The following is a 21,288-nucleotide window of genomic DNA, read 5'->3' on the forward strand; positions in this document are numbered from 1 at the left end:
ACGACGGTATTCTTCGGAAACATTCGGAAAGGCTTCGTGGCGTCTTGACAACGCGTAAAATAGCTCATGTGATGGAATTTCGACGCACTTTTTCGACGTTTTATTTACACAAGAATTGTTTGTTATAAAAGCAGATTTGTGGTAATTGTGATATCCTTACAACCGTTTAGAAGTTATATATTGAAATATACTATGGTTACATTTTGACATTTTGCCCTGGAAAACTTAGCAGAAATCGAAAAGCGCATCTGTGAGCGTCATGAGCAAGTTTGATATTGTCCCGTTGGGGAAGAAAAGTCCCACTGATAAACGTATCGTTTTGAACAATTGCCAAAGTGGAATCGGGATTAAAATTGCAGGTGGAAAGACGAGTAGTGGGCCTAGTTATGGAATATTCGTGAAGAGAATAATAGCCGGTGGTACTGCGGAGAAAAATGGTCTGCTAAAAGAGGGTGACAAAATTACTCAGGTGAACAATGAGATCTTCCATGAGGTTAGCAATGAAAAAGCCATGAATGTTCTGTTAAATGCTGCTAAAGCGGGGACTGTAACATTGACGGTGGATAGAAGTGTTAAAGCTGCACAAGAGTATGACCAGTTACATGGAGTTTTGAATAATGGTTCCCCAAATTATTCCAGTTTATCCCGAAGCGGAAGTTTAGAACGGTCTGGTGTAGTCTCACCAACATCTATGGAGAAGAGGTCATGGGTTTTAACCAATGGTAGAATGTCACCAATGTCGTCTAGGAATATATCACCCAGAAATCTAGAGTTTGACAAAAGTGATGGAAACACAAATGAGGTTTTGCTAAATGGTGAACGACCTGCATCTCTCGCTGAATCAAATGTCGACTCAGGATTGCAGTCTTCATCGTCCACTTTAAAGAGCTTAACCAATGTCATGGTGGTTCACGTTCCTCTGACAAATGGACTGGGCATGAGTATCACAGGAGGTACCAACCACTCAGATGGTCCGATTGTCACCGTGAAAGAACTGGTGAATGGTGGTGACGTTTTTCATGATGGTCAAATTCAATCTGGTGACCAAATTATTAGCATCAATGGTGAGTCATTTGTTGATGTTACTCATGAGGAAGCAAAGATGAAACTGACTCAGGTAAAACTTCATGCCCAGAATGAATTCGAGATTACATATGTGCCTGAAGGTCAACCTCGTACCATGGTTGGTGGAGAAGCAAATTTTGGTGAGGGTACAGGTAACCAGGTTAACCATAGTGGTGGGAAGCCAGACAGACAAGTTGGGCAGGATCAAAATAGTTTTGATGAAAATCATAATCTTGGTGAAACAAGCCATTTCTCATCCATCATGGGATCATCAATTCAACCATCATCTATACCTTTCTACCTTCAACAAGATTTAGCGGCTCCTCATGAAACACCCATCTCAAAATATACCATGTCCAAAATAGGTAGGAAGCCGCCAAAACGTCGACTCTCTTTAGCACCCACATCAAAACTGCGCATTGAAAAGCTTGAGGTAGCTCTGGAGTACTTGGGGATTCATTTAGCTCCAGAACAACAAAGAGAAATCAGAGGACAGCTCCACATTGACTTAGGTGGACATGTGTCATATGGTGACTTCGTCGATGTTGTTCAAGATGTTTTAAGTGAGGACCTTAAAGATCACAGCGGGATACTAAATCGAGGAAAGCTGCATTTTGCTTTAACTGATTTACAAAGAAGTGAAACTTCTTTTTTTCAGACCTCCTCAAATGCAGAACAAGTGCCTGATCCAAATGCACATATTGAAGAGTTAAGAAGACAGCGTGATGATGCTTTGACAGAGGTTCGGTTTTTGAAAGAAGAGTTGGATGAAAAGCAATGCTTGAAGTTGTCTGAAGCAGAACGTATTGAGAGCATAAAAAGAACTGCAGAGGAAGCATTAGTGGAAAGTGTGGCACTCAAGGACCAGGTCTTCCTTGCCAGGCAAGCAACAGAAGCTGCTAGCAGAAGAGATAGTGACTATGAACAAGTTATCAAGTTGTTGGAAGATGAGCTCCACGTCTTCAAGACACAAGGCATTCCCAAACAACAAGAATTTGAGGATATGCAAAAGAAAGTTGTTGTTTTAGGATGTCAGTTGAGGAAAAATGAAGTGATGAAACGAACATATGAAGTCGCAACTCAAAAACTACTTGCCCTCGCAGACCGAGTTCATAATTGCCTTAAACATGGAGAGACCTCCCCAGCGAGTTCTCCTGCCTCCCCACCACAAGCCTCTCGTTATCCATCACATCCATTGCAAGGAGAAAAGTTGCAAAAGCTTGCGGATGAAGTACTTGATGTGGCTCGAGGTGTGAGAGTTTTATTGGAGGAAGAGCCTTTGCCATTTGGTTGGGAAGAAGCATACACAAATGAAGGAGAACGTTATTACATAAACCATATGAGCCAAGTAACATCCTGGTTACACCCAGTAACACACACAACAAAAGTGCAAGATTAAAATATGTAAATATCATTTTCTTAGGAGAAACATCAACCCCCCATAGATCTCACTTTCCCATAAAGGGATTGGCAGTTCATCAGCAAGCATAATTAAATCTCCATGTTTAGTCTAAGAGCTAACATATTTTAATTTATACTATATTTATTTTAATAATTTTATAGCCAAAAAGAATTGATAATCATTTTATACTTTAGGTACATTGATTTAATAGTAGTTTTAGTAATGGATTAGGAACCTTTGGAATTATTCAGAATAACATATTGATAAGTTTAGTACCTTTATATCAATAGGCTGTACATATTTAATAGCCATGAATTTCTTCTATGTTTTGTACAAAATGAAATGCAGTATAATTATGAACACTTGTTTTACTTAGTTATGATTTTTGGCACTTCACTCGAAGCAGGTAAATTCTAGAGGTTTAGAGGGTCTTAATTTCGAGTGGAATTATACACACTTCAAATTAAAGCCAGGAACAGTTGATGGAAAAATGAGTCAACTATAGGTCCTCCGGCAGGAATCGAACCTACGCTTGCTCTTGTCAGGTACCTCTGTAGCTCAGTGGCAAGAGCATTGCACTGGCATCGCTTGCTCTTGTCAGGTACCTCTGTAGCTCAGTGGCAAGAGCATCGCAAAAGCGTAGGTTCGATTCCTGCTGAAGGACCTATAGTTGACTCATTTTTCCATCAACTGTTCCTGGCTTGAATTTAAAGTGCGTATAATTCCACTCGAAATTAAGACCCTTTAAACCTCTTGTTTTACTTAGTTTCACTTCACAAGTAAGGATACATATTTTCACAATATATTATGATCCCTTGTATAATCTAGTATGTTCTCTGTCTTCTTTGAACTATGCTTTGGTAATTCAAGAGTCATTTGTTGCATTTTCTACTCGAAATTGTTCAGCTATTTCTTTCAACTTTGTCATCAATGTTTCCTCATCGGCAGCTGAGGACTTGGTCCATGCAAGAGGAAGATGTTTTGAAACTGCTTCACGATCCTGGAAGAACGCTCCACTGGGAGTTTTGATTGCTTCGTTGGAAATGCATAGCCAGACAACTGTATCAGCTCCTTGCTCAGCAGTTCTTAACTTTCCTTGCATTTTTCTGTGAAAATCTGGCATGGATGACTTAACAGCAGGAGTGTCTGCCCATCCTAATAATCAAACATATATAAAAAAGTCAACATTGTTGTCCACATATAAGTATTCCTGATTTCTTGTATATATACCTGGATGCATGGATGAAAAGTGAATGCCGGTAGCCTTGTACATTTCTGCCCACTTTTCCGTCATTATAACCTGTTGACGCTTATTCTGGGCATATGCCATCACCCCTTCAAATGGATTCATCCTCTCAAATTGTAAGTCGTCAACGTCAAGCTTGACCGTAAGCATTCCACCTGAACAGAAAATCTACATATTCTCAGGGGATCTTGAACCCAGGTTTGCAACCTGACCTCATGACCCAAACACCTACCTGATGATACCGTGATGATCCTAGGTTCTTTACTTTTCTCTAAAACACTGATCAACCCAGTTGTCAAAATATAAGTCCCTAAGGCATTGGTTGCAAAATTCTTTTCCAACCCTTCTTCGGTGATTGTTCTTTCGTTCACCATGCAACCAGCATTGTTAACCAAACCATTCAGGCTTTTACCAGACTCTGCGAAGCCCAGTGCAAATTCCCAAACTTTCTTTGGCATGGACATGTCAAGCAGGTGCAGATGCACCTCCTTGTTCGGGCTGGCCTCCAGCAACTCTTGTTGTGCTTGCTCTCCTCTTGTTTTATCGCGACAAACCATATGTACTGTAGCACCGCGTTTAGCAAGTTCCAACGAAACACATTTTCCTATACCACTATTAGCTCCTGTCACCATGTACGCTTTTCCACCGAGGTCTTTGTAAGTCTCAGTGTTGAGGTCCTCGAACTTTTTTTGAGCTTCGAGATAGCCGTTTAGCGTGTATTCTCGCAGTCCTTTAACGAACCAGACGGTTTTACGATAGATTGTTGACATTTTTGTAGAATAAACTTCTAAAGATCGCCCAATGTTATAAGTTAGTAACCATTCCCCAATATTATCCCCAATATGGTTACGTAACTTTATTATGCAATTAATGATGTCATATGATGTTGAACTCGTGGCAAGGTCACATGTCAACTACTATCCTGGGTTGGTTAATAACCAAATTACCATTTTCCGATACATTATAACATGGTTACATGACGTTTTCAGATGTAACAAATTACAAACTGATTGAGGGAGTAGGATATTGGAAGAGATTTAATACAGAGACTCGAACTGTTTTTAAGGTGACAAAAGTATGGAGGACTCCCAACTTGCTAGGTCAACAGCATTTTTGGAACTAGAATCATTCACTGAAGAAGGTAATACTGTGGTGCCAGAAAAGTATCGTTTTGGTCATTGCCGTAATGTTATAGAGTTTGAAAAACTGAACCGAATTGGTGAGGGAACATATGGTGTTGTCTACCGAGCAAGGGATACAAAGAGCAATACCATTGTGGCATTAAAGAAGGTTCGAATGGAAGAAAAAGAAGGACTACCAATCAGTGGTCTGCGAGAGATAGACTTATTGTTGAATATTGAGCACCGTCATATTGTTCGTTTACATGAGGTGGTGGTAGGAAGTCATCTTCAGAGTATATTTTTAGTGATGGAGTATTGCAATCATGATTTGGCATCATTACTGGATAACATGAAGATGCCATTCAGTGAGGCTCAAGTCAAGTGTTTGATGTTGCAGTTAATGAATGGCGTAGAGTATCTTCATAAGAAGTTTATTGTACACAGAGATTTGAAGGTGTCAAATCTGTTAATGACAGACAAAGGTGTTTTAAAAATAGGTGTGGATCTGATTATTACCTTTCTTATTTTAAACATTTTTAATAGTAGTTAATAGTAGTTGATATTCACTATTTTTATTAAACTATTTATTAATATTTTAGCTGATTTTGGTCTAGCCAGGAAGTTTGGTTTTCCACTTAAACCAATGACACCAATTGTTGTGACACTTTGGTACAGAGCACCCGAGCTATTGCTTGGTGCAAAAGTCCAAACACCTGCGGTAGATATCTGGGCTTGTGGTTGTATCATGGGGGAGCTTCTAGACAGCAAACCGTTATTGCCTGGAAAGTCTGAGATCAATCAATTGGAGTTGATAATAAACCTGCTGGGTACACCTAATGATAATATTTGGCCTGGGTTTTCAAATTTGTCTGTTGCGAAGAACTTCACACTAAAGCAACAACCCTACAACAATCTAAAGCATCGTTTCTCGTGGCTTTCATCTGCTGGACTTTCTTTACTGAATCAAATGTTTATGTATGATCCGGGAAAGCGAGCATCTGCAACTGAATGCATGGAAAGCTCGTATTTTTGTGAAAATCCACTTCCAGTTCAGACAGATATGATGCCTACTTTTCCTGAACATAGGAATCTCAAATCGAAGGTGGCCGCTGAAAAAGGCAAGCGTGAACATGCAGATGCAAAGTTTGGTTCTGCTTTCGATAGTACTAGTAAAAAGAAAAAAAACTAAAAATAAAGACAATATTGTTTGTTGTATGGAGTTGTAAAATAAAATTCTTTATCATTGTCCAAGTGGAAGTGGTTAAAAAGGGGGGATAAATTCTAGGAATACTTAGAAATGAGGAATGTGAAAGATATTTGGAATTTAAAAATTAAAAATTCTAGAAGTGAAATTTGTAGTCAAGCATAGTGGAAGCACATCAGTATTCAATATGGCGGTCGTGAAGGTACTTTTTGACAATTTATACCTTTTTCAAGTTTTTTGACATTTATATTTGTTTGAATGTGTTTTGCGTGACATAGGGTGTTTGGTAAGTTTAGTTCATGCATGATTTTACACATATAAATACTTGCTTTTTGATGTTTGAAGAACTTAGGTAAGGAGGAGATTGAGATAACGCTAGAAGATCAACAGCAGATAAATACGTTTGCAAGACAAAACACAAGGATGGAGGAACTGAAAGTTGAAATAGAAACGAAAAAAGTACGTGATTTGAAAATTGATATATGGAGCAAAATAAATGAGCCGTTACATTGTTATATATTAAAGGTGCAAATCGAAAACGAGGTTCTTGGCTTGCACTGTTCCTAGAGCTTTTGAATTTTTCAATATCTTGTTTTGACTTTATACAGAATGATCTCAAAAATTTGGAAGACGCTTCAGACGAGCTCTTGATGGTTGAAGAGTCTGTGATATCGTATCCTTTTGGTCCACCTTTAGTAATGATTGGAAAAGACATGAGATGAGCACTGCTTGCTTGCCTTGCAAGTTGTTTGCCAACACATTGAGTTGCTGGCTATAATTGTACTCAAGAAATACTTATTTGTTTAAATCCTTCACTTGATAATACCCAGGTATAAAGTCGGCGAAGTTTTTATCCAAATGGCACAAGAGGACATAGAAGATCATTTAGAAAAGGCAAGGACCAGAATGAAAGATGAAATAACAAGTTGCGAAGAGCAGTTTGTAGAAATACAAGAAGTACTGAAATCTTTGAAAGCTAAACTTTATGGAAAATTTGGAAATAGTATTAACCTAGAGGCTGATGAAGAATAAATTAACTAATAAAGTATATAATATTATTGGGAAATGTTTAATGCAAAGTCAGTTGAAAAGCAACAAAGTGAACTATGTCTTTACAGAAATTACCTTGATTAACAAACTCTTAAAGTTTTAAAGTTATCTAAAGTTTTTGGAAGCTAAACTTTCACAAGAAAAGATTTGTGCATCCAGTTTATAACTATTAAGCTAATAAAGCTAATTAATATAAAAACTTAATGAAACCTAATAATGAAAAGGTCTTTATCAACAGAACATTAAAATAATTGTCTATTTTTCTAGGATTTTGAATATTGAAAAAAGTCACAGAAATATTCTTAAAATGTTTTGATATATAAACACCTTTGCTATAGTATTGACCAAAAATATATTCCTTTGCTGGTCTGGGGTTTATTTATACACCTCGTATTTTCTGTTGAGATATTTTGTAATTTCCTCACAGAGAACAACCCACTTCTTGCCAAGATTTTTAGCTTGAAGTCGATCAGGGTGATAATGCAACAGGCTATCTCGTAGAGCTTTCTTGACATTTCGATTTGCTCCACTCAGCAGCGATTCGTTGAGCTTGTGACTCTTGTTTTTCGGTGGATAGGCTTTGTAGATGTGCCGCAAAAGATCCCCTGCATCCTCTGAAAGTTCTTCTAACTTTTTAATATCATCTTTCAACTCGAGCAAAATTTCTTGTTTCTCTGTTGACCAGGCTTCCTCTTCCTTCCTCACAGTTTCTTGCTGGTAACGTTTAAGTGTTTCGGTGGCCTCTTGGTACCATTTCTCTGTGGTAAACACCCGTGGGTACATGGAATTAACTAGTTCAAGACACCGCATGAAATTTTCCTTTGCTTTGTTCTTCAACTTCAGCACCTGATCGTAAACTCTGCCTAGCCTGCTGTGGCCAATTGCCTCGAACTCAACATCTTTCTCTCTCGTTAGTAGGATTGCTCGTTTGTACCAATCAACAACTTCCCATACCATATCAACATTAAGGTTGTCTTCCTCAAGGAGTACTTTATCGAAGAGTTTGTCCCCAGTTGTGCGTGCTTGGATTGACTCAGCTGTGCACTGGTGGACAAATATATCAATCTCATAAACTGACACTTCTGTGGTCACAAATGGATCGCTGTTGCTAAATCTCCTGGCTTCTTCAACAGGGTAATAACAATCATGCATTAAAGTTAAACAATCTTTGTATTTGCCTTTCGAAAGTGCTGAAACTCCTGCCTTGAAAGTTGCATCAGCAAGGCTTAAAAAGCAATGTGCTTTCAGACCATCCTCACTAATTTCATTAGCAATGTCATAGAGTAACTTTGACCTTTGAGGAAAATTGACTATGTTTTGTGAATATAATATTGCATCATCTATGAACTGTCTTGTGCTTGTTAGCAAAGGCTCAATCCAACTTTGAGCCTTGCCAGTCAGCCCAGCGTTGTAAGCGACTGAGAAATACTTGACAGCTTCTTTCAAATGGTAAATATGCAGATATTTTTCTTCAACAATTTCAGCAAGACGCCACGACGCCATGGCCAGATTTTTCGCCGCACTGGACAGCTCGTCGTCATTCTCTTGTGTTTGAAAAGCGTTAAGATAAATGTTTATGGCTTGTTGTAGCCTTTCTTTCCTCAGAACGGGACTTAGATTGGCAGCCGAAAGGTAAACTTCGTTGCCTTTTTTTCGCCATTCACAAGAGACTGATTTCGAAGACATCTTGCAACGCAGCACTTTCAAGCAAGCACTTTCACTTTGTCATTTGATATTTTTATGCAAGGTTGATATGAAACACCGGAAATTACGATAGGAAAAAATTATCATTTACCAAAAGGTGTTGATACTTTCCTCAGAGAGACAGAGACCACTTAAAAGGAATAAATCAAAATTGACTATTTTAATAATTAAGGGGCGGACCTTATTACTGTAACTTTAACAGGTGAGGGGGTGGTGGGATGGCGAGCCAGACAACCCAGACTTTCCGAATGGAAGATTAAAATCTAAATACTTCCCGACAAAAACAGACTGTTTTTTAAATAGTTTGCAGAATAAGGAAACGTCGCATTTTGGTAGCGTCGAATGCATTCAAACAATAGATAATGAGATGATATAGTAATGAGGTCAAATTAAATAGGTTTGTCATCTCTTTATCTATTGTTTAAACTAAATTTGACGCGGCCAAATGAAATAGTTAATCAAGAGTTATGCCTTATTATCTATTGTGTGTTCTGTACATGAGATACACGACGTTTGTTTGAAATAAGCCTCACTGCTAAGCTTCATCGGTGCATAAAGTGCATTGTCTGTGTGGTTATCGAGGTAATAAAAGGTGGTTAATTCAAGACAAAACTCAGACTTGGAACTCTCGAAGAAGAAGGAACACTCGAAGAAGTGCAGGGAAAAGTTGGAGGAATGTTGTTTAGGTACATGAACATGGTTGGTTAAAGAGTCTGTTATTCTGTTGGTTTGATCTTTCGCTTTGCATCGTTGTTCGTTGGTTTGATCTTTCGTTTCGTGTGGGTTTAAATAGCCAGAAGTCATTAGCGACTGGAGGTATATAATATTCTTGCCGATTTTCACTGCTGTAAAGTATGAGTTATCTTGTATAATTATATCGATTCAAAATGTGAAATGTAAGTGAGCTGCCAACTTGATCATGATTTCGTTTTTTCTTCGTTTATTTCAGAACGAACTACGGCGCAGAAAGATGGGGAACGCGAAACACAAGCGCTCGCTACAGCGAATAATAGGTATTGTTGATTAATATACGCGTATTTTGCATTTGTGATTTTAAATTGCACGACTTTATGGCTAAAACTTTCCCAGCTGCCACAAGGAGTTTTTCGGACACGGTTGTCGTATCGTCCGTCAGCACTTTATGTACTTATCATGCTTGGCTTGACATGTGCCGAGTTATTTTAGCCAGTCTATTGTAGTTATCTGTAGTGATTCTTTGCTTCCCGTTTCAATTAGATTTCAGTACCACAAACCAAAAAGTACTCGGAAAGCAAGTTACTTTAACAAGGCTTCACTTCATAAGCCCGTTTAGTTTAACCGAAGTTTTCTTTTTAGAATGAATGAATGAATTGTCGGAGTCAAGAGTTGTCGGAGCTGCCTTGGGGCATTTATGCACGCAAATACAAAACTCAATTCGATTTCGGTGAAAATATGCATGAGTAAAATTGCATGGGATTTGGCTTTTTTTACTGAGATATGCTAAACACTCTTCTGTTTACCTCCTTGATTTTTAACTTTCGGATTGCGGTTTTTGCATGGGTCTGGTCGTGTCAAGCGCATGCGGAGTAAATACAAGTGATTTGGGGCCCCATCACTTGTATTTTCTCCATCTTGAACAAAAATATCGCTCACAGAGCCTCTAAAACATAAAAATGCATGAGAACTGGATTGTATTTCTTGAAGGAGATAATAGTCGAGTGTTTTAATTTTCTCAGGAGCATGAAGAAAACGATAAACATTTCCTACAAAATGTGCATGACAATTTGTATTTGCGTGCGCAATGGGAAGGCCTTGGACGAGTGGCGTAGAAGATGTCAAAGGTCTATAAGTGATCTTTTTATTCTAAGTGTTTTATGCATAGTGAAATTTCTCTCTTGGAAGGAAAAATAATATTTTCGTATCTACGTTAAGGATGTGGGATCGTCGCAGGATCAGATGATGAAGGATCGCCGATCGTCGCTGGTCAGATGATGAAAGATCGCCGATCGTCGCAGGATCAGATGATAGACGACGCCGACGGGTGTACAAGTAGAAGCTGGTTGAGGTACATACTGTTGGTATACTATTTAGAGTAATGCATGGTTGTTTGTGCATGATTCTTTGTGCATGGTTGTTTGTGCATGATTATTCCGGGATGAATTCCTGATGGTGGTCTAACTAAGTATATTCACACATCAAGTGACATTTCACCCTTTTCGACAATGCATGATAACAGGAAAATTCTCACAGCTCTTACGAGAGCGTTTTACGTTTTCGTGGTCTCTCGATGAAATCTTCCTCGTTTTTGTCACTTGCGTGTGAATATTAACGACTTAAAGTGGTCTTATACAAAAAAACTTTCATTTTATTTTGGAAAATATAGTAAAATACCAAAAGTCTGTCAAGCAACTCTTGTTTTCAGTTTATCGGAGAAAAATATGCATGTGTATAGACGACCCTGAAAATTTTATCCACTTAGCTTTAATAAGTCCTTTGCTCAAGAGTTAAAGAACTGTGAAAAGTTATTAAAAAGTGCATGATTAAATATCGATCCTTCGTATGAGACCACTTTTGCGGCTGGGGAAAATGCATGATGGTTTTAAAGCGTTGAAATGAAAGTAGCAAAATGCAATTAGCATGCGCGACGCGCTCGCAGCGAAAAAATATCATCGAATTCGTATTGGCCTAATTTTAGATTAATACGAAGGAAATCGCGAGTACTTATATGATCATATAAGTTCTCTGTTCAGCTTGTTATAATGCGACCGCTTCGAAGAACAGTCCGTCAGTGGCATCAAAAATTATACTTTTGCATGAAATTATTGAAGTTTGAAATGAAAAAAATATGAATATTTGATGTTAAGACACTAGCACTCTTCTGTTTCCCTTTTTGGTAATAATTTTTCGAATTGCAGTTTAAGAAATCCGGTTGATCTCGAGCATGAAGGAAATAAACGTAATCTAATCATTTTGACTAACTTGATGCAGTTTGCATAAGAATAAAAATATAGCTGCTATATTACATGATACATTACAATGCATTGCATGATAACAGGACTTGCATGATGGGGAGTATACTTTTTCACAGTAGGATAATATTGTATAGTACCTCTTGCCTAAAAAGCTTACCCTTTGGACTTGTATATGATGTGGGATATCTGGGGGTAAACTGTTTAACTGTGGGATAATATTGTAAAGTACCCTCTAGCCTGAAAAGGTCACCTTTCAAAGAAATCTCCCTTTGTATTTTGACACACTTACTATGTTTTTGATTCCTTGCACGCTCCACCGTCGAGATGATGATAAAGAAGAACCTAGTTGGAATGCAGCGAAGAAGCAAGTGAGATTCAGTACATTGTTTATACCAAAGGTAATTATACGGTACGAAAGGTAATGTACATTATTGATTACTATATTATACCAGATATTAATTAAGTTGCATGTTTATCCCGATTACGTTTATCTCCTCCATTTCCGGCCAACCCTAATCCAGAACGTATAAAAAAAGAAATAAAACGGTGCATGAGGTGCATGTCTTAGAAGTGCTAGTGTTGTTGTCTACATCAGTTTGAGACGAAAAAAGTCGTGATTTTTTTCTACAATGATGCCAAATTTCCAAAACTGCATGAACGTGATGCGAAATTTGAATAATTGAAATAATTTTTGTTGCCATTGTCGGACAAAGCGCAGTTTGATTTCCGGGGGGGGTTTGCGATATGATAATACGCGGGCTGCGCACGTTAGACCACCAGCAGGATCGAATCAGTGACGAAGCTCAAGAATTGCATGGCAATTCCTGGGACTCGGTTCGAACGAGCGGAACTGAAACGGTGAACTATAGATAAAAACTGATCTGTGATTGCGGACGATTTCTAATGAAAATACCAAATTCGGACCGCCGGTCAGGTAACCTGAAACTCAGGTTACCTTTGGAGGGTTTTTCTCCGGGCACTCCGGTTTCCCTCCTTTTCGTTTGGCTTTAAAAACAGTGTCCATGTCTGGGGCCAAACCGAATTTTACAAAATTGAGAAATCTTATCTGTACACGAACTGTTAAAAACGCAAGTGTTTGGCTTCTGGGTTCGATTCCCAGAACACTGTCCTGGTGTAAAAGAATTTTAAAAATGTGGTTGTGGAACCATTACGTAATTAATAATAATTAGAAAAAGGAATTTTTCAATTTCTATAGCTCTTAGCCTCTTACGTAATTAAAAATTCATTGCTGCACTTGATAATTCTTAGCTGCACAGTGCACTCGACAATTATGCTCTTGAAAGCAATTGCTGAAGCTTTTTGAAATCCCTTGGCAACTGTAAACTCTTTACGTTTTTATACCTAAGTGGATCACGTGGAAAATTCCGACAAAGATGAGTTTTTCTCATGCCTCTTGTGTATATAGTTTGACGTTCCTGGCATATCGTCTATATTGTTCAGTATGGGAGCGAACAAATCCACTCCAGAAAGTGGCAAAGTTGAAAGCAAAGATGCAGGAGAACACACTCCTTTTCCGGAGGACGATGAACCTTATAAAGGTTCTCCTCTCGAGTGCTTATCGGTAAGCTTTCCTGTTGAAATAACAAGCCATTTTGTGTCTTGTTTCAGCGCTGGCAAAACTGCGCTAACAAGCGATCTTGACGCTTATTATCCTACCATCACCGGCTACTTTGAACAGGGCTACACATTAAATACTTTCTACCGAGTACCAGGGACATTCGTTAAGACAGGCTTTCGCCAAATGCAAATACCATTTGAGGCCTTGTATAGCAGGCCTGCTGGGATAACGTCATGTGAAGACAGTAAACAGTTATTGATTGAAAAGTCTACAATCAATGTACAACAATCTGGCATTGGTATCCAATCAAGGCCACGTGAAACAGTTGCAAACAGCTCGGATACCATGAATAAGATTATGCAACATAGTTCTATGGGTGGACGGTTGATTTGTGTCGAAGTCAATGGACAGGTCACCACCCAAGGAATTTTTGAGAGAGGTGTTGGCGTGGATGTGTTCTTTGAAATTCCCAGCCAACCAACACCAGTTAAATATGTCTACCAAGCTATCAATGTTCCCATTGGTTACACATTCAAAAGAGGTCTCCGGCCTAAACGTACCTTGGATTGCGACTGGTTGGGCACCTTGGCAACTTACTTAAATCAAGGTTGGAAGCTAGTGGATATTATCCTTGATCGATTAGAACAGCAGAATGGTGCATTTACAATGTCTGCCAGCATAAATTCCGTGTGGATTTTCGAGAAAGAGTCGCATAAGCTACAAGATCCCACTCCAGTTTTCGAGGGTGCTGTCCTCGAGTATTTTCACAAAGTCGTTCAGGGATTCGAGCGAATATCTGTGAAGTCAGATTGGACTCCAGTGATTGTCGAGATGGGTAGACGTGGATGGGAGTTGGCGTGTATTCAGCAAACTCCCGAGTTCTACCGGTATGGTTTCATTGTGAAGTATGAAATTAAGTTGATCATGTTTTTTCAAAGAAGGATCGTTGCTGGAGAGGCAATGACCACACCACCTCCCAACCCTGGTCCGCCATCTTCGACGAACCCCCTTGATCATACTTTAACAGACTCCTTGCCCCCCCCCCTGACCACCCAGCTGAAAACCTTTTAGAACGAAATTTTTTTAAAAAAGAGTGGCCATGTCTGGGGCCAAACGAAATTTTACAACTGAATTGAGAAACCTTATTTGTACACGAACTGTTAAAAACGCATGTGTTTGGCTTCTGGGTTCGATTCCCAGAACACTGTCCTGGTGTAAAATAATTTTAAAAATGTGGTTGTGGAACCATTACCTAATTAATAATAAATAGAAATAAATAAGATAAAAAAACCCCAGATAAGATTACCTTCTTTGTTTACTACGTTTTTGTAGCTGTTTGTGAATAATAATTCCTCATTCTTCACTGTTCACCTTATCAGTTTATAATCTTGGTGAGCTGAACATCCATAGAATCTTTGTCTTGTATTTGTATCGGAATTCATACGTGTAGACCATCACGTGCTCTTGACAGTCTGTCCTTTTTTGCTATAAAGAGTTTTGTTTCCTAGGAATTTTTCAATTTCTATAGCTCTTAGCCTCTTACGTGTTTTGTCATATCGTAATTAACAATTGTTTGCTGCACTTAACGACAATTATGCTAGTAGCGCTCTTGGAAGCAATTGCTGAAGCTACAATATAAAATATCTTGGCAACTGTTAACTCTTTGTTTTTATACCTAAGTTGATCACGCGGAAAATTCCGACAAAGATAAGTTTTGCTCACACCTCTTGTGTATATATATAGTTTGACGTTCCTGACATATCGTCTATATTGTTCAGTATGGGAGCGAACAAATCTACTCCCGAAAGTGGCAAAGTTGAAAGCAAAGATGCAGGAGATCATTCTCCTTTACCAGAGGACGCTCAATCCTACCAGGGTTCGTCTCTTGAGTGTTTATCGGTAAGCGTTCCTGTTCAAATGACACGCCATTTTGTGTCTGGTTTCAGCGCTGGCAAAACTGCGCTAACAAGCGATCTTGACTCTTATTATCCTACCATCACAGGGTACTTTGAACAGGGCTACACATTAAATACTTTCTACCGAGTACCAGGGGTTGTCGTTCAGGCAGGCTTTCGTCAAATGCAAATACCATTTGAGGCCTTGTATAGCAGGCCTGTTGGGATAACGTCATGTGAAGACAGTAAACAGTTATTGATTGAAAAGTCTACAATCAATGTACAACAATCTGGCATTGGTATCCAATCAAGGCCACATGAAACAGTTGCAAATAGCTCGGTTATCATGAATAAGATTATGCAACATAGTTCTGTGGGTGGACGGTTGATTTGTGTTGAGGTCAATGGACTGGTCACCACCCAAGGAATTTTTGAGAGAGGTGTTGGCGTTGATGTGTTCTTTGAAATTCCCAGCCAACCAACACCAGCGAAATATGTCTACCAAGCCATCAATGTTCCCATTAGTTACACATTGAAAAGAGGTTTCCGGCCCAAACCTACCTTGGATTGTGACTGGTTGGGCACCTTGGCAACTTACTTAAATCAAGGTTGGAAGCTAGTGGAAATTATCCTTGATCGATTTGAACAGCAGAATGGTGCATTTACAATGTCTGCCAGCATAAATTCCGTGTGGATTTTCGAGAAAGAGTCGCATAAGCTACAAGATCCCACTCCAGTTTTTGAGGGTGCTGTCCTCGAGTATTTTCACAAGGTCGCTCGGGGACTCAGGGGAATATCTGTGAAGTCAGATTGGACTCCAGTGATTGCCGAGATGGGTAGACGTGGATGGGAGTTGGCGTGTATCCAAGAAACTCCCGAGTTTTATCGGTATGGTTTTGCGAAGTTCGAAATTAAGTTGATCATGTTTTTTCAAAGAAGGATCGTTGCTGGAGAGGCGATGACCCCACCAGCCCCACCACCTCCCTACCCTGGTCCGCCATCTTCGACGAACCCCCTTGATCATATTTTAACAGACCCGTCGCCCCCTGACCAACCAGCTGAAAAGCTTGATCCTCCCTGTTAGGGTCGATTTATTCAAGGAACCTTTAAGAACGATTTGAAAAAAACAGTGGCTAAAATGTTCTATATAGCTGTTAGGGTCGATTTATTCAAGGAACCTTTAAGAACGATTTGAAAAAAACAGTGGCTAAAATGTTCTATATAGCTATATATTTGTTTGTTAATTAGAGAGTAATTAACGATGCTCGAAATAATGTAATTATCCTGATTGAGTTGGTCAATGAAATCTTACGTGAAAATACAATGAAATATATACGTATATATATTAAAGTGTGTATTATATAAATTATGCTAATATATATAATGTATATTCGAACCCTCGTAACATAAAAATATAACCCGTCATTCCTTGGCTTTGCGTGTGATCTCGCGTGGTGCTCGCGAAAAATAGTTAATTTGCAATATTTTGTATGCGTAATGTAACTAATGTTGACAATCAAGTCAGTTAATAAAAGAATTCGTCTCAGTGACTACGTTATCTGTAATTCAATCGATATTATTCCATATGGGGGCGATCATATCTATACCAGAATTAAGTGGAAAGAACAAAGATGCGGGAGAACACACTCCTTTACCAGAGGACGTTCAACCTTACCAAGGTTCGTCTCTTGAGTGTTTATTGGTGACCATTCCTGTTCAAATGAGTAGCCATTTTGTGTCCGGATTTAGCGCTGGCAAAACTGCTGTAACGAGCAATGTTGATGCCTACTATCCCACCATTGCCGGATATTTGCAACAGGGTTATACATTGAATACTTTCTACCGTGTACCGGGGGTAGCCAATACGGCAGGTTTTGGTCAAGTCCAAATCCCATTTGAAGCTTTGTATAGCAGGCCTGTTGGGGTGACGTCTTCTGGAGGTGGTAATCGGTTATTGATTGAAAAATCATCCATGCATCTACAATACTTTACTGGTGGCATCTTCTCAACTTCAAAGCCGCATGGAACCGTTGCAAATACCTTGGATATTATCAATAAGATTATGCACCATAGCTCTTTGGGTGGGCGGTTGATATGTGTCGAAGTCAATGGACAGGTTACCACCCAAGGAATGTCTGCTGCCACTTCTGGGAGAAGTCCTGCAATTGGTGTTGATGTACTTTTTGAAATTCCCAACCAACCAACACCAGCAAAGTATGTCTACCAAGCTATCGATGTCCCCATTGGTTTCACAGTTAAAATGGGTGGACCAACGGTGCATTGTGATTGGTTAGGAACCTTAGCAACGTACCTGAATCAAGGTTGGAAGCTAGTGGAAGTTTTTCTCGATCAATCCCAGCAACAATCTGGTGCGTTTTCAACCTCTGCCAGTATGAATTCTGTATGGTTTTTTGAAAAGGAATTGCACAAACTTCAAGATCCCACTCCAGTCTACCAGGGTGCAGTTCTCGAGTATTTCCACAAGATTTCTCAGAGTTTTGGGGGAGTATCAGTGAAGACAGATTGGACTCCAGTAATTGTTGAGATGGGAAAACGTGGGTGGGAACTGGCATGCATTCAAGAAACCCCTGAGATGTATCAATGTGGTTTTGGGAAAGTGAAAATAAAGTTGATCATGTTTTTTCAAAGAAGGATCATTACCGGAGGGACCATGATGAGCCCACCACCTTACCCTGGCCCCCCACCTTCCATGAATCCTCCAGATCAAAGTTCAACAGCTCCTTATTCTCCTGAGCAACCTGCTGAAAAGCAAGATCCTCCAAATTGATTAAACCAACTAAATCTTCTTAGAACATGCCCCTGTGAGCTGCTGAATAAATGCTGTATATATATATTTGTTTCTTAATTTAATTTAAGTGAAGTTGTATGATGTTCATAACCATGTAATTATTCTAATCAAGTTGATTAATTAAATTGCCTAGTGTGGCGTTGTGAGTTCATTTTGTTTGAGATCTTATGCAATAGTCCAGTCAGTTCAGAGTAAATTAGAATGTTTCAGTAAAATCACCTTTCCTCTGTAAACTCTACTCTGTAAAAACGTTTGCCATTAGACAAAGTGAACTGACATGCTAAAACCTCTAATATGTTTTCTTCTGGAACACCACTTTCTACTACCAAAGTGTTTTATTCGCTGAGATAGACCACCTGGTTCTGTCGTCGTAATTCACAGGCTGTTGTCATGCGTTAGAATATTTCGGTGTTTAATCAGACAATCTGGAAGGGTATGTTGCTAAAATTTTATTTTACATTACAGATCACACTTTACAACGAGTGCTTTATCAGTACTTGATATTCGAAGGAAGTTTCGTGAAAATGAAACGGGTCAGAGAATAATAGAAAAATAGGTCAGTTCCAATACATTTACCAGAATTATATGACTTGTCCTCTATTTTGCCTGGACCACGGAGCACCGGGGTTCAGGGGGAGTGGGGAATTTGTCTACCCCACCTCCTTTTTACCTCTACATGATTGACGTAATATTTAAACATCGGCTTGTAATATTTTCTTATAATATTCTATTCTGTTTACCATCCAGCTAAAAGTCTAAAACTGCATGAAGTCTATGTTAAAAGTAGATAAAATCAGTAGAACTTTCGGTCGGAAACCTTCAAACAACGTGAACAACAGGCTTCGCTTGTAAGCCTAAGATTCTCGTTGTTCTCGAGCTACCAAAGCTTCCCTTCATTCTTCACAGGCGTCGCAGGTATATGGACATCTTATCTGATAAAATGTCATCGTACAGGCGGATGGTCTGCGTCTGACCCAAGTGGGACAGTAATAATACTTGTCACGACATTCTGCGGTCATGTGTCCTGCGAAAGATTGATTAATGTGATTGGTCAATTTCCCGCCATCAAAGGGAAATTATTGTTACAGACAATAATTTTGTTAAGTCCGATAAGTCGTGTAAAATTACTGGCATAACGTGTACAACCGAATTGCGAGAACTGAGAAGTGATCATGTAAGATTAGCCTTAAAAACCGATGAACAAGATCTCTTCTGATCTATCACTGGTATCAGCGCGTTTGTGAGGTAACTCGTTAATCCTTCTTAATCGTTAATCGTTAATCTCTTACCACAAAAGCCACAGGTTTTTTTACAGACTTTTCTCATGTAACCAAAAACGTAACCATTGTAGCAGTAGCCAAATTTGAACCACCGTGAACAACTCCTGTTCTCGTCTGCACAAGCTAAAAAGAGGTTTATTGATGTTAACTAAAGTTAGTTACTTCTTCCCCCCCGTCCATCCTCCTGGTATTATCTTCGTACCTTCAGTTGTGGTGGAGTTAGCTGTAGTATTTCTCGTCACAGCCTGGGTTGTACTGGGGGGGACCGTTGTCACGGCTTGGCGAATTGTCGCTGCATTTGTTCCTAAACCAGAAATAGAGCATACCAGTTAATTGATAAGCCTTGGAGTTCAGAGGAATAAAGTGATAAAGAGATTTAGAGATTGTTGCTTTGTCAATATTCTGTTGATAAATGTTCTTTATTTTTAGGGAAGATGCTCCCAAGAACAGCTCACAGCCATCGGAACAACCATCAGAGTTGAAAGGTGTGTTCAACTTTCTTTCTAATTGCAATATACAATTAGCCTTGGCACTTGTACGCTTGTTTTGAAGAAAAACAAAGGCTCACATCCTGATCAAGCAGTTCGTAAAAATATCAACAAATTGCTGCAATTCCAGCCACGGAAATATCCAGCGACGTTGCAGTTTAATTTTAGCATCAATGCCTACAGCTCTCGAAATTTTGCCGTGCAAAAACACCATTGTCGCATAAAACTAAAAAATCATAAAGCTTAAATCCCTAAAATCTCAACATTCATGTCAACTTGTAAACGTCTTCTAGATCTTACTGTATGACGCCTAAACTCAGCATGTTTTAGGGAAAGAATTTAGGATATCAAATGTATTATGCTTTTTAAAAACAGCTCCCTAAGTTAGTCAGCTGAAATTAGTGCCCAGTCATGCTGCATCATGAATATAAACCACAGTGATCTTGCAATTGCTGCCATGGAAACGATTATTTCAACTACGGTTTCATAAACAACAATTAACAAAGCAATTTTCAGGCGTCATGTGAAAATTTCTTAAGGTGTTAAACCAGGAAATAAAAACTTAAAAAAAAAGAAAATGTTGTCTATCCTAGACTATCGATTTAATGGTAATATCCCCGTAAGATGAATCGATCATATCCGGTTATACCCAGAACACTACGACTTCACGAAGCTTACGTTTTTGCATAATTCGCGCGCTAATAGTACTCTTTAAATTCGCTTTCAAAAGCTGAATGTTTGTTCTTTGAGAATGGATGCTCCGAGAAATATTTCATACGAAAGAAAGTGTAGAAGATACAAGAGAATATGGATATATAATTAAGGTTTCACACTACAACAGACAATGCTAACTTCGCAACTCCTGATCGACACATTTCGCCACAAACATTCGCCACAGTTTTCATTAGTTAACTGTATTACATGGTTAAGCAACCATCTTTTTTCACGAAAGCCTTTACCGAAATATTCACGTTAAACGGTGCCGTTAAAAAGTAAGATCTTAAACAGTTTACATGAAATTTGTGGTAAAAAAATAGTTGCATACCTTTGACGTGAAGACCTGAGAGGAATACGCACATACTCAGGACGAAAGCGGCCAAAAAACGAGACTTCGAAAACATCTTTAGCTTAGCGGCTGACACTCTGTGAATTTCGATCTTTGCTTTAGGTAATACTCTCTTTATATAAGCTCACTTGCGTGTTCGTGATAGGAAATACAAAATAACGTAGCAAAATATTACCTTGGCCGGACCAATGCGAAGTGTGATTTGTGTATTGTTTTTCTAACTGAGTGGTGCTGCACTGTATTCTTATTCAACAACTATTTGTATCGGTGGGATACGGTCTGGTTTCCATTCAATATTCTGTTGACACCTTAGTATGGGTCCGGCGTATCGTCGGAAAGAGTTGCCAAAAGATCTGCACAACGGAAACTGGAGTATTGGGAACATTCACGGGGGCTTCATTCCTATTGCAATAAATATTCAAATCTGC

At 39.0% G+C, this 21,288-nt stretch overlaps 8 protein-coding genes across 8 annotated transcripts; 5 read left to right on the forward strand and 3 right to left on the reverse strand.

Annotated features, from left to right (window-relative positions):
- The first annotated feature begins 72 nt into the window (after positions 1–72).
- Positions 73–2,883, forward strand: LOC114516969 (syntaxin-binding protein 4-like). Its single transcript, XM_028536591.1, has one exon. It carries the CDS (start codon positions 260–262, stop codon positions 2,462–2,464), a length of 2,205 nt encoding a protein of 734 aa, XP_028392392.1. The 5' UTR covers positions 73–259; the 3' UTR covers positions 2,465–2,883.
- A 297-nt stretch (positions 2,884–3,180) lies between these two features.
- LOC114516972 (dehydrogenase/reductase SDR family member 12-like) lies at positions 3,181–4,539 on the reverse strand. The gene is made up of 3 exons (XM_028536595.1): positions 3,946–4,539; positions 3,698–3,868; positions 3,181–3,622 (listed from the first exon to the last, which is right to left on the reverse strand). Exons 1-3 carry the CDS (start codon positions 4,481–4,483, stop codon positions 3,333–3,335), a joined length of 999 nt encoding a protein of 332 aa, XP_028392396.1. The 5' UTR covers positions 4,484–4,539; the 3' UTR covers positions 3,181–3,332.
- A 5-nt stretch (positions 4,540–4,544) lies between these two features.
- On the forward strand, positions 4,545–6,131 carry LOC114516971 (cyclin-dependent kinase 10-like). Its single transcript, XM_028536593.1, has 2 exons — positions 4,545–5,331; positions 5,434–6,131. Exons 1-2 carry the CDS (start codon positions 4,791–4,793, stop codon positions 6,021–6,023), a joined length of 1,131 nt encoding a protein of 376 aa, XP_028392394.1. The 5' UTR covers positions 4,545–4,790; the 3' UTR covers positions 6,024–6,131.
- Positions 6,132–6,219: 88 nt separating this feature from the next.
- On the forward strand, positions 6,220–7,172 carry LOC114517358 (prefoldin subunit 4-like). Its single transcript, XM_028537053.1, has 4 exons — positions 6,220–6,240; positions 6,384–6,497; positions 6,647–6,711; positions 6,869–7,172. Exons 1-4 carry the CDS (start codon positions 6,226–6,228, stop codon positions 7,068–7,070), a joined length of 396 nt encoding a protein of 131 aa, XP_028392854.1. The 5' UTR covers positions 6,220–6,225; the 3' UTR covers positions 7,071–7,172.
- A 130-nt stretch (positions 7,173–7,302) lies between these two features.
- On the reverse strand, positions 7,303–8,896 carry LOC114517357. Its single transcript, XM_028537052.1, has one exon. The coding sequence runs from the start codon at positions 8,772–8,774 to the stop codon at positions 7,464–7,466; it is 1,311 nt and encodes a 436-aa protein (XP_028392853.1). The 5' UTR covers positions 8,775–8,896; the 3' UTR covers positions 7,303–7,463.
- A 6,145-nt stretch (positions 8,897–15,041) lies between these two features.
- Positions 15,042–16,341, forward strand: LOC114517323. Its single transcript, XM_028537011.1, has one exon. It carries the CDS (start codon positions 15,102–15,104, stop codon positions 16,299–16,301), a length of 1,200 nt encoding a protein of 399 aa, XP_028392812.1. The 5' UTR covers positions 15,042–15,101; the 3' UTR covers positions 16,302–16,341.
- A 1,007-nt stretch (positions 16,342–17,348) lies between these two features.
- Positions 17,349–18,005, forward strand: LOC114517135 (raftlin-like). The gene has a single exon (XM_028536793.1). It carries the CDS (start codon positions 17,349–17,351, stop codon positions 18,003–18,005), a length of 657 nt encoding a protein of 218 aa, XP_028392594.1.
- Positions 18,006–18,463: 458 nt separating this feature from the next.
- On the reverse strand, positions 18,464–21,081 carry LOC114517291 (uncharacterized protein ZK673.1-like). Its single transcript, XM_028536968.1, has 4 exons — positions 20,840–21,081; positions 19,509–19,610; positions 19,316–19,429; positions 18,464–19,050 (listed from the first exon to the last, which is right to left on the reverse strand). The coding sequence occupies exons 1-4, from the start codon at positions 20,913–20,915 to the stop codon at positions 18,920–18,922; spliced, it is 423 nt and encodes a 140-aa protein (XP_028392769.1). The 5' UTR covers positions 20,916–21,081; the 3' UTR covers positions 18,464–18,919.
- Between the last annotated feature and the right edge of the window lie 207 nt (positions 21,082–21,288).

The sequence above is a fragment of the Dendronephthya gigantea genome, unplaced genomic scaffold (genome assembly GCF_004324835.1).
Source record: "Dendronephthya gigantea isolate DGI-Jeju-01 unplaced genomic scaffold, DenGig_1.0 000007F, whole genome shotgun sequence".
NCBI classification, from domain to species: domain Eukaryota; kingdom Metazoa; phylum Cnidaria; class Anthozoa; order Malacalcyonacea; family Nephtheidae; genus Dendronephthya; species Dendronephthya gigantea.